General features: G+C 43.0%; 1 protein-coding gene across 2 annotated transcripts in view; it reads right to left on the bottom strand.

Annotated features, from left to right (window-relative positions):
• The window catches only part of LOC137615189 (dynamin-binding protein-like), a 228203-nt gene that overhangs the window by 145021 nt on the left and 70925 nt on the right, over nt 1-12257 (bottom strand). For both annotated transcript variants that reach the window (XM_068344831.1, XM_068344832.1), the window contains exons 6-8: nt 2931-5053; nt 2279-2401; nt 1892-2058 (exon numbers count right to left, since the gene is read on the bottom strand). In XM_068344831.1, the coding sequence (XP_068200932.1) occupies nt 1892-2058; nt 2279-2401; nt 2931-5053 (2413 nt within the window). The remainder of the gene's footprint in view (nt 1-1891; nt 2059-2278; nt 2402-2930; nt 5054-12257) is intronic.

Genomic DNA, 12257 nt, shown 5'->3' with positions numbered 1-12257 from the left:
GAGAGGTCCTTCTTTCTCCTAACAAATTCTTTTTGGCTAAGAATGAAGACCCTCAAAACAGATGGACCTCCTGGAAAATTGTTCCCCTCACGCAAGATCCGTCGCTGTGCCCTGTCACTACTCTTAGGTCTTATCTATCCCGGACCTCCTCTAACTCCTCGGGGCCTCTATTCGTTAGAGAACAAGGCGGTACCATTACTATTAAAGGGATCAGGCAACAAATTTTGTATTTTATTAAACAAGCTAACCCTGACTCTTTTCCTCTTGCACATGATATCAGGGCGGTTGCCACCTCGGTGAACTTCTTTCACCACATGAATTTTACAGACCTTTCCAGGTATACAGGGTGGAAATCACCGTCAGTGTTCAAGAAACACTACCTTAAACATTTGGAAGCCCTAAAATTTTCTACAGTAGCCGCAGGGAGCGTAGTTACTCCCGAGTAACTCACAGGTTAATGCCTTGACTCTTTATCTCTCCCTCTTACCTGCCTCATTTATACCCTATTGTATTCGTTGGTCTCGCACCTGAATACTGTTATTATATTTGTAAATTTTATGCTCCTGAGTATCTGTATATATTATCACTCACGGCATTATTATACCTACCTTATTGGATTTATGTTCATATTTAAGATACCCTTATAATTGTTTTTTGGTACTCATCTCTGATTAAAGCATCCTGTATTTCTCTTACGCTTATGTTTTTTCCTTTATTTTGCAAGTTTGGTGACATTTTTCTCTTGTATAGATTCACTGGGCGGCACAGGTTCGAGCCCAGAAAAGGGATTTTGACGTAGGAAAAATCTATTTCTGGGCGAGGGACCTGTGCCGCCCAGTGAACCCTCCCAGCTCCTCTCCCTTGGAGTCCCCAAACTTTGGGTGCTAAGGAGTTGGGTTCTGAGCGGATGCATTGTAGTAGTACCGAGTGAGGTTGAACGGCTCTCCTCTATTGGGGTTCTCTGTCGTGGATTAATCTAAATAGTGCGGGACCTCTGGAATATACGCCCAATTTTATACCGACACCAATAGGTGAGCGAGCTAGTTAACCTAGCACTCCTTTACATTTTTTCTCTGGTATATTTAGCAGTAAATTACCTAAGAATAAGTGCTTAAATGGAGCTTATTCACTGGGCGGCACAGGTCCCTCGCCCAGAAATAGATTTTTCCTACGTCAAAATCCCTTTATATTGCAACTTCAAAATATTTACTTTTTTCATAGTGAGAGAGAGAGAATCTTTTCTTATAAGTGAAATGCAAATCTACATTTTTTTATCATGAGTTTCATATTACATATAAAATATTACTTAAACATAATATGTACTGTATGAACCTATTTTAATATTTTTTATTATTAGAATTTCTAGTTTACATGTGTTAGCTATAAAGCTGTCAGGAGTATTCTATTTTTCATTACTGCAACGTGCATGGAGGGAAACGGAGCAAAGGCCAGGTGCAAAGAAGCATGGACAGTTTGAAACTGTTGGGCTGCACGCTAGTGTAATTTGGGAGAAATTGAAACTAAATATTATGCAGATCTCTGTACCATGAGAAACCGAAACCGTGATGATGGAAGGCTGGTTGCATTTATCATGGAAAAATTAAATAGGAATTACTCTTATGCATAGTATAACAGGCTTTCACCATGTCAACACTTTCCTGCCCTGGTGATAAAACCTTAGGATATGCATCTATCTGGCCTAGTTCATACGCTCACCTACAGGGGAATGGTGTGTTGGCTGGGCAAAAGGGGTTAAGATGTTGTGGAGTCTTACTTTTTTACTCAAAATTCACAAACCTTGCACTTCTGAATTATTACCTTATGATTCAAAGGTAAGATTCTTGGATATAAATTTTGAATTTTATTAAACTATGAATGAATGCTTTTATACTTCTTTATTTTCTATCACTTCCTCTTCACTTTTGACCACTTCCTCATCAATTATTTCATATCGACCATTATCATCTCCATCATCATCATCAACTGATGTGGTGACCTTGGAAGTTGCATTGTCCATATGCAGTGCTTTAACTGAAGTACAAGTAATATCACTTTCACCTAACAATGAAAAGAAAACATAATTATCATCTTTAATATTCTTTCTCTAACTACTGAATCAAGTATTTATACAGCTAGAAAAATTATGAATACAAAGAAGATAACACAAAATTCCTGTATTCAAAATCCTATGCACTTGGTGATGAAGACTGTCATATATCAATGTTCTTTAAATGCAAATTGGCTCACATAAAGGGTAGATAAATAGTCTACACATTACCTTGAGGTGGCAAGGAATAATATTCTTCATTCTCTTCAAGAGCAGATTCACAAAGTTTTGGGGGAGGTGGAGGTGCTGGTCTTTGGGGCAATATAGCTGGAGAAGTGTTCCCATTCTGAGCTTCTGTTTGAGGAAATCAATAAAAAAAATATATTAGAAAATAATACTACAGAAAATCCTAAAAAAAAAAATTAGATTTGGTTTATGTCTTCATATTCATGAACAGTAAAATGGATTAAATTTTTCTTCACTTTCCCTTTCACTAACAATTGCACTGATCTAATAAATTTTGTAGCTCCATTTATGCCTGTGAACTAAAGATTCCAACTTGACAGTTTATGCTTCTGATAGTAGCAAATCTGAAAAAATTATGTAATTCTTATTCAGACAAAAATACATCACCAGTAGCTCTTATCTAGAACTTTTATAAATGGTTTGATATAATACCATATTGCAAAACAAGTGATAAAAATATGGCAAGAAATTTCTAACCTCTTAATATATATGTAAATACGGTACATATAGTATGTCATAGCTAAATATAAAAAAAATATATCTGTAATTATGCACTTCACATATCACTTTTCAAAACCTACTTATCTTTCACACTTCGTTAAAATCTACAGCTGAACATACTCAAAATGTTACTTACCAGATGCATATGTTCCTTCATTATTTAATGAGACATTGGACACATCATCTGGAAATGAAGCACTATTTGCACTATCTCCACGAGACAATTGACCGCTTCCAGAAGCTTTTCTTGATAATTGCAACTGGAGTTTATTAGAAGATTTCTTGCCTGCTTGGGGCTTCTGGACTTTGGAATAGATTGGCTCAACAGGAGGCTCGAGAGGTACTAATTTTGATGCAAGACTTTCGCTACTAGTAACAATCTGATTATCCTCATCTAAAACTGACTTTACAGAATTCCTTTTCCCAACAATAACTCTGGGGGGGACCGGTGGAATCCTCAAAGTTCTAGGAGCTACAGTTGGTTTCTTTACTGGTATAGAAGGAAGTTCTTCAGACTTGCTGGGGTCAGAAGATGTAATGGCAGCACCACCAGATAGTGACCTTGACACTCTAAGAGGTATAACTGGAGGTTCAGTTTCTGATTTTGTCTTAAGTTCTGATATTTCTCTCTCAGTAAACACACTTTCACTTTCTCTCTTGTCTGTATAAGTACTTTTACATGTTATATCTAGAGAGGCTATATTTTTTGCAAGAACAGACTCTACTTCTTGTTGCTGAATATTTCCAAAATCATCCTTATTATAGGACCTTTTACTTGATATTTTGTTATAAGGAGAGGTACTTCTTGACCGAGAGGATGGTGTAGTTTGTATGAGCTGCCTTGATTCTCTTCTGCAACTCTCCTCTGATGAAGTGTTTGGTACTTGAAAAGCAGTTTCCTCTGGTTTTGAATTCAATTCAAACAGCATTGAAAGATAATTCTGGGGACACATACCTTTCGAACCATTTATATTTTCAACAATAACCCAATTATCGTCAACAAATTTTATCACTTTTAAAAGATCTCCTTTTGACATAGTCACATCACCAGCTTTGACTCCTTCAAAACTATATTCTGCTTTAGCATACCCCAAGTATGCCTGAGCCATAGTATCAGCCCTAGCTAAAAACATTTCTTCTTCATTATGAAGACAATTAACAATTATGTCTACATAAGAGGTAGGAAATATTCCCTTAGAATTTCCAATTCGTCCGAGAGTCCAATGAGAGTCTACATGCTTTAGAAGATGTACAATGTCTCCCTTTTTGAAAGTTAGTTCATTAGGATACTGTGCCCTGAAGGAAAATATAGCTTTGCCATATGGTTCAATCCCAGTATTATCTTCATTATAGCCTGGTGATGACAATGTACTATACTGCTTAATAATGTTGCTATGGATGTTGTTGTTGTTATGTAACTTACTGTTTTCGGTATCATTCAGCAAGTTCTGTGAAAAATAATCCTCAACTTCCCTAGATAAAGAATTGACATGATCTCCACAACTACCATCTTGGGCATTAACTAAGGCACTCATTTGTTTATCACTTCCAAGGCTATTCCAATCAATATTTGAAGCATTGTCATATTGGTCAGAATTTGCCTTTATAAATTCATCTTCATTTATGTTCTCATATCTGTATGCTGCATTTGATGTCTCATCAGACTGAACATTTGCTCTGTTCATGAAATAAGATTCACGACTAATTGATGAAGACTTATTTGGCTCATCAGTAGTAAAGGATCCTGAAATATTTTCAGATCTTGGTTCCAAGTTGCTGAAAGAATTGGAGGCACTTGCTTGGTTGAAAGGAGGGATAATTATTTTGGAATCATATGGAGTTCTTTGGTCATTTTTGTTAGATTGGGAGGAGAATAGACCAGGCAGATTCTGCTTGAAATAAGCATCATCAAGCAAATCCATATCATCATTGGCATCAATGGTCTTCCAATGAGTGGATATTTTGGACAGAATGGCAGGAGGGTCAGAGGAAGGGGCCTCTATATTTGCACTAACAGAACTAGAGTTGGCATCACTACCATTAGACATGAATTGGGCAGCATTTACTTTATAAGGTAGTTCAGTGTTTCCAGGTATGTCTGTTAGATAATCACTGCCTGGGTCTTGGTAATTATCAGCTGAAATATAGTGAGAAGATGGAGCTGGTTGTGAGAGGGCAGGTAATGAAGGCACATCTGAAGTCTCAATAATTTCAACAAAGTCACTAGGAAATATTCCAGTAGATCCATTGCTCTCCCCCCTGTAAAGAAAAGCAATACACTTGAATAATATTATAAGGGGAATGAGTCCTTCTTCTTTGTAAGCAAAAGTTAACTACTAAATGCAATAAAAATCACTTCATTAGATGGGAAAATGCCACTTGCAGCACTTACAAGTAAAACGACTCCGAAAAAATCCTATTATCATACTAATGTAAAATGTTATTTTTATTAATAAAATAAATTTTTGAATATACTTACCCGGTGATCATATAAGCTGTCAGCTCTGCTGCCCGACAGAAAAACCTAAGGACAAAATACGCCAGCGATCGCTATACAGGTGGGGGTGTACATCAACAGCGCCATCTGTCGAGCAGGTACTCAAGTACTCCATGTAAACACAGAACCAATTTTCTCCTCGGTCCACTGGGTCTCTATTGGGGAGGAAGGGAGGGTCCTTTAATATATGATCACCGGGTAAGTATATTCAAAAATTTATTTTATTAATAAAAATAACATTTTTCAATATTAAACTTAGCCGGTGATCATATAAGCTGATTCACACCCAGGGGGGTGGGTAGAGACCAGCATTACATGTTTACATTATTAAGAGCTAAGTATTTTGTATTTCATTTTAGCAGTTATTCAAAATAACAAACATAAAATAAATAAGTACCTGGTAAGGAAGTCGACTTGAACAATTACTCTGCCTTTTTAAGTACGTCTTCCTTACTGAGCCTCGCGATCCTCATAGGATGCTGTGCGACTCCTAGGAGCTGAAGTATCAAGGGTTGCAACCCATACTAAAGGACCTCATCAAAACCTCTAATCTAGGCGCTTCTCAAGAAAAGAATTTGACCACCCGCCAAATCAACCAGGATGCGAAAGGCTTCTTAGCCTTCCGGACAACCCAAAAACAACAATAAAAAACATTTCAAGAGAAAGATTAAAAAGGTTATGGAATTAGGGGAATGTAGTGGTTGAGCCCTCACCCACTACTGCACTCGCTGCTACGAATGGTCCCAGGGTGTAGCAGTTCTCGTAAAGAGACTGGACATCTTTAAGATAAAAAGACGCGAACACTGACTTGCTTCTCCAATAGGTTGCGTCCATTATACTCTGCAGAGATCTGTTTTGTTTGAAGGCCACTGAAGTTGCGACAGCTCTAACTTCATGTGTCCTTACCTTCAGCAAAGCATGGTCTTCCTCATTCAGAAGGGAATGAGCTTCTTGTATCAACAGTCTAATATAATAGGAAACTGCATTCTTCGACATAGGTAAAGAAGGTTTTTTAATAGCACACCATAAAGCTTCTGACTGTCCTCGTAAAGGTTTAGTTCGTTTTAAATAGAACTTAAGAGCTCTAACACGGCACAAGACTCTTTCTAGTTCATTTCCAACCAAATTAGAAAGGCTTGGAATATCGAACGATTTCGGCCAAGGACGAGAAGGTAGTTCGTTTTTGGCTAGAAAACCAAGCTGCAAAGAACATGTAGCCGTTTCAGATGAAAATCCGATGTTCCTGCTGAAGGCGTGTATCTCACTGACTCTTTTAGCTGTAGCTAAGCAGACGAGGAAAAGAGTCTTTAAAGTGAGATCTTTAAAGGAGGCTGATTGTAGCGGCTCGAACCTTTCTGACATAAGGAATCTTAGTACCACGTCTAAATTCCAACCTGGTGTGGCCAAACGACGCTCCTTCGAGGTCTCAAAAGACTTAAGGAGGTCCTGTAGATCTTTGTTGTTGGAAAGATCTAAGCCTCTGTGACGGAAGACTGCTGCCAACATGCTTCTGTAACCCTTGATCGTGGGAGCTGAAAGAGATCTTTCCTTCCTCAGATATAAAAGGAAGTCAGCTATTTGAGTTACAGAGGTACTGGTTGAGGATACTGATACCGACTTGCACCAGCTTCGGAAGACTTCCCACTTCGACTGGTAGACTCTAAGAGTGGATGTCCTCCTTGCTCTAGCAATCGCCCTGGCTGCCTCCTTCAAAAATCCTCTAGCTCTTGAGAGTCTTTCGATAGTCTGAAGGCAGTCAGACGAAGAGCGTGGAGGCTTGGGTGTACCTTCTTTACGTGTGGCTGACGTAGAAGGTCCACTCTTAGCGGAAGTGTTCTGGGAACGTCCACTAGCCATTGCAGTACCTCGGTGAACCATTCTCTCGCGGGCCAGAGGGGAGCAACCAACGTCAACCTTGTCCCTTCGTGAGAGGCGAACTTCTGCAGTACCTTGTTGACAATCTTGAACAGGGGGAATGCATAAAGGTCTAGATGGGACCAATCCAGTAGAAAGGCATCTATATGAACTGCTGCTGGGTCCGGGATTGGCGAGCAATAATTTGGGAGCCTCTTGGTCATTGAGGTTGCAAAGAGATCTATGGTAGGTTGGTCCCATGTGGCCCAAAGTCTCTTGCATACATTCTTGTGAAGGGTCCATTCTGTTGGGATGATTTGACCCTTCCGACTGAGGCGGTCCGCCATGACATTCATGTTGCCTTGAATGAACCTCGTTACTAGAGACAGGTTTAGATCTCTTGACCAGGTGAGGAGGTCCCTTGCGATCTCGTACAACTTCAGAGAATGGGTCCCTCCTTGCTTGGAGATGTACGCAAAGGCCGTGGTGTTGTCGGAGTTCACCTCCACCACCTTGCCTAGAAGGAGGGACTTGAAGCTTTTCAAGGCCAGATGAACTGCCAGTAGCTCCTTGCAGTTGATATGTAACGCTCTTTGCTCCGCGTTCCAGGTGCCCGAGCATTCCCGACCGTCTAATGTCGCACCCCAGCCCGTGTCCGATGCGTCCGAGAAGAGAACGTGGTTGGGGGTCTGAACAGTCAGTGGCAGACCCTCTCTGAGGTTGATGTTGTCCTTCCACCAGGTCAGTGATGACTTCATCTTCTCGGAAATAGGGATCGAGACCGCTTCTAGCGTCTTGTCCTTTCTCCAGTGAACAGCCAGGTGAAATTGAAGGGGACGGAGGTGCAGTCTCCCTAACGCAATGAACTGGTCCAGTGATGAAAGCGTCCCTATCAGACTCATCCACTGTCTGACTGAACATCGGTCCTTCATTAGCATGTTCTGGATGCATCCTTGGGCTTGACTTATTCTGGGGGCCGACGGAAAAGCCCGAAAAGCTTGACTGTGAATCTCCATCCCTAGGTACACTATAGTTTGGGATGGGACCAGTTGGGACTTTTCCATATTGACCAGGAGACCCAATTCCTTGGTCAGATCTAGAGTCCACTTTAGATTCTCCAGACAGCGACGACTGGACGAAGCTCTTAAAAGCCAGTCGTCCAAATAGAGGGAGGCTCTGATGTCTGCTAAATGCAGGAATTTGGCAATATTCCTCATCAGTTTCGTAAAGACAAGAGGCGCCGTGCTTAGGCCAAAGCACAGGGCTTGAAATTGGTAGACAACCTTCCCGTAAACAAACCTTAGAAAAGGTTGGGAATCTGGGTGGATGGGGACGTGAAAGTAAGCGTCCTTGAGGTCTAAAGAGACCATCCAGTCTTCCTTCCTGACCGCTGCTAGAACAGACTTTGCCGTCTCCATGGCGAACGTCTGCTTGGTGACAAAGACATTCAGAGCACTGACGTCTAGCACCGGTCTCCACCCTCCTGTCTTCTTTACCACTAAGAAGAGACGGTTGTAGAAGCCCGGGGATTGATGGTCCCGGACTTTGACTACCGCTCCCTTTTCTAGTAAGAGAGACACCTCTTGCTTCAAAGCTAGTCGCTTGTCCCCCTCTCTGTACCTGGGAGAGAGGTCGATGGGAGTCGTTGCTAGAGGGGGCTTGCGCAAGAATGGGATCTTGTACCCCTCTCTGAGCAACTTCACAGATTGTGCATCTGCGCCCCTGTTCTCCCAGGACTGCCAGTAGTTCTTGAGTCTGGCTCCCACTGCTGTCTGAAGAATGTGGCAGTCAGACTCTGCCTCTAAAGGACTTGGTACCTTTCTTCTTGCTCCCACGTTTCCCTTCGGCACGAGCACCTCCTCTGCTGGAGGCTCTGCCACGAAAGGGCGGAATGAATCTTGACGCTGGAGTATCCATCCTGGGTCTAGACACGGAAGGCAAAGGGGTGGCTTTGCGTGCAGATGACGCAACCAGGTTATGCGTGTCTTTTTGAATCAAGGAGGCAGCAATCTCCTTGATCAACTCCTCTGGGAAAAGGCACTTCGAGAGAGGGGCAAACATAAGCTCCGACCTCTGACATTGAGTTACTCCAGCTGAAAAGAAGGAGCAAAGGTTTTCTCGTTTCTTGAGGACCCCGGAAACGAACGAAGCCGCAAGCTCACTGGAACCGTCCCGTATGGCCTTGTCCATGCAGGACATAATCAGCATGGAAGTTTCCTTGTCAGAAGGGGAGGTCTTCCTGCTCAACGCTCCCAAACACCAGTCCAAAAAGTTAAACACTTCGAACGCTCTGAACACTCCTTTCATCAGATGATCTAAATCTGAAGGAGTCCAACAAATCTTGGAGCGTCTCATGGCCAGCCTGCGGGGAGAGTCTACTAGACTTGAGAAGTCGCCCTGGGCAGAGGCAGGAACTCCCAAGCCGAGAACTTCTCCCGTGGCATACCAGACGCTCGATCTGGAAGCGAGTTTCGCAGGGGGAAACAAGAATGCTGTCTTCCCCAGGTGCTTTTTGGACTGCATCCAATCTCCCAACACCCTTAAAGCTCTCTTGGACGAGCGGGCGAGGACGAGCTTCGTAAAGGCAGGCGCGGATGACTGCGTGCCTAAAGCGAACTCAGATGGAGGTGAGCGTGGGGCCGCAGAAACAAACTGATCTGGATACAAGTCCTTGAACAGTGCAAGTACTTTTCTAAAGTCCAGGGAGGGAGGCGTGGTCTTGGGTTCGTCGATGTCCGTGTGCGGGTCGTCAAGGTGTGCAGCGTCGTCATCATCAGAGAGTCCATCGTCTGAATGCTGAAGAGGAAGCGGCAAAGGAGTAGGCATTGGCTGGTCAGCTGAGTCCGGCAGCACGGGTGCATGCGTGACTGCACTGGACGCAACGTCATGGAACTGTTGGTCAGTCTGAGAGCAGGCAACAACCATAGCTGCGCGGGGGCGCAAAGCGTCTACTCCCGACTGTATAGTCTGCTGTGGGCGAGTAGGGGTAACCACAGTGGGTTGCGGAGGTTGACGCACCGCGTCAAAACAAAACAACTTAGGTAGTTGTTGTTGTAACTCGCGAACGTCAACAGAGGGTTCCGTGCGTCGGCGAACGTCAACATGCGGCTGGCAGGGTACAGTGCGCATGGGTGGCGGGACTCTCACAGCTGGAGTGCGGGAGAAGGTAGCCTCAGCGTCAACTGGACGCACAACCGTGGTTGGTTGTAGGCTAACGGGTGCAGCGTCAACCTTCTCCGCACGAAAGTCCTGCATTAACGATGACAACTGTGTCTGCATGGTCTGCAGCAAAGCCCACTTAGGGTCTACAGTAGCAGGTGCGGCAAAAGACGGTGTTACTGCCTGTTGCGGTACCGCTTTGCCTCTCTTAGGAGGTGTGCAGTCATCTGAAGACTGCAGCGAGTCCGAACTGACCCAGTGGCTACAACTGGGCCGTTGGACTTGCGCGGAAGGGACCTTGCGTTTGAGAGGTCGTGAGACCTTGGTCCATTGTTTCTGCCGAGAAACATCTTCCGCAGACGAGGAATAAATGGGCTCTCTCGTCTTCTTGTGGGTGGGGCGATCTTGGCAAGATACGTCCGAAACCACGGAGGGAACGTCTGTCCGCTAATTAAAGCCTGTCGAACCCTTTGGTCGTACGACATTGCTTCTCCCCTGGGCTTGGGAGCTTGCAAGAGGTCCCGGACTGGGAGGACGACAGGCACGAACAGACGCACCCTCAAGCGCAACACTAACACTTTTCACAACACTTCCACTCACTAGGTCACTACCCACTGCACTCTTACCCTTCAACTCCCTGATGTCTGCCATGAGTTGGTTACGGTCACTCGCCAATGACTCGACTCTCTCACCCAGAGCCTGGATGGCACGCATCATATCTGCCATCGAAGGTTGTTGAGTGCTAGAAGGGGGATCAGGAGCAACCACTACAGGGGAAGGAATAGGTTGTGGGGCATGGGGAGAGGAAAAATCAACTGAGCGAGATGAACTCCTCCTGAGTCTATCTCTCTCTAGCCTACGTGAATATTTAAGGAATTCGAGAAAATCGAATTCCGAAAGCCCAACGCATTCCTCACACCGATCTTCCCATTGACAGGATTTACCCCGACAATTGGAACAAATGGTGTGCGGATCGATAGAGGCCTTCGGAAGACGCCTTGAACAGTCCCTAGCACTACACTTCCTGTATTTAGGGACTTGAGAAGGGTCAGCCATCTTGAATTAGTCAAAGGGGAAATTCAAAATCTATCCAAGTCGTCAACAAATAATCCAAAATTCAATCAAAGAATGCAAGGAAGTATTGAAGATAACCTCTGCAAAGCGAAAGCTAATAACTAGAAATGAGTACTTCACCAAAATCTGTGAAAATCAATCCAGTAAGCAACAGCGTATTTAGTAGGTCTTGCCGGTGGCACGACAGAGAGAAAATTGGTTCTGTGTTTACATGGAGTACTTGAGTACCTGCTCGACAGATGGCGCTGTTGATGTACACCCCCACCTGTATAGCGATCGCTGGCGTATTTTGTCCTTAGGTTTTTCTGTCGGGCAGCAGAGCTGACAGCTTATATGATCACCGGCTAAGTTTAATATTGAAAAATATTTTTCTATTGTTAATTCCTAATGTATAATGTACATGCATAGTTCAGAATTCAATAATTAAATACCTTTTTCCAATATTGATCATTCATGTCTACTGTTATACTTATTTTTTTTTTATTGTGTTTGAGTTAATTTTAATAACTAACAACCAATTGCAAATTCTCTTTACACTATTTCTATGAACCTCCTCTGATATTCAGATTGCTTCTCCAAAAGCTTGTTTTATTGACATTTGTCTGTGACAATCTTTCTTTAATTTCCCATTTTCTTTCCTTTCAATAGGCACATGCCTCTAGTAAAGTAATGAGACACTGTAGCAGTTAATGGTAAGAAGCAAAACACCAGGGTCTCTTGTTATTTCAGTTTCTCTGTTGCATCGATTTGGTGTACCCTCTTCCAGAATGTGATAAGTTTTATTGTATTTTAAATGATCTTTCTCTGGGTTTGTTAGCAATTACTGCACAAAGATAGTCCTACAATTTAAATTACCACTGTGATGAGTGTGATTGCCTC

This window comes from Palaemon carinicauda, chromosome 21 (genome assembly GCF_036898095.1).
Source record: "Palaemon carinicauda isolate YSFRI2023 chromosome 21, ASM3689809v2, whole genome shotgun sequence".
NCBI lineage: Eukaryota > Metazoa > Arthropoda > Malacostraca > Decapoda > Palaemonidae > Palaemon > Palaemon carinicauda.
Note: the sequence above shows the minus strand (reverse complement) of the source record. Positions and strands in the feature narration are given on the sequence as shown.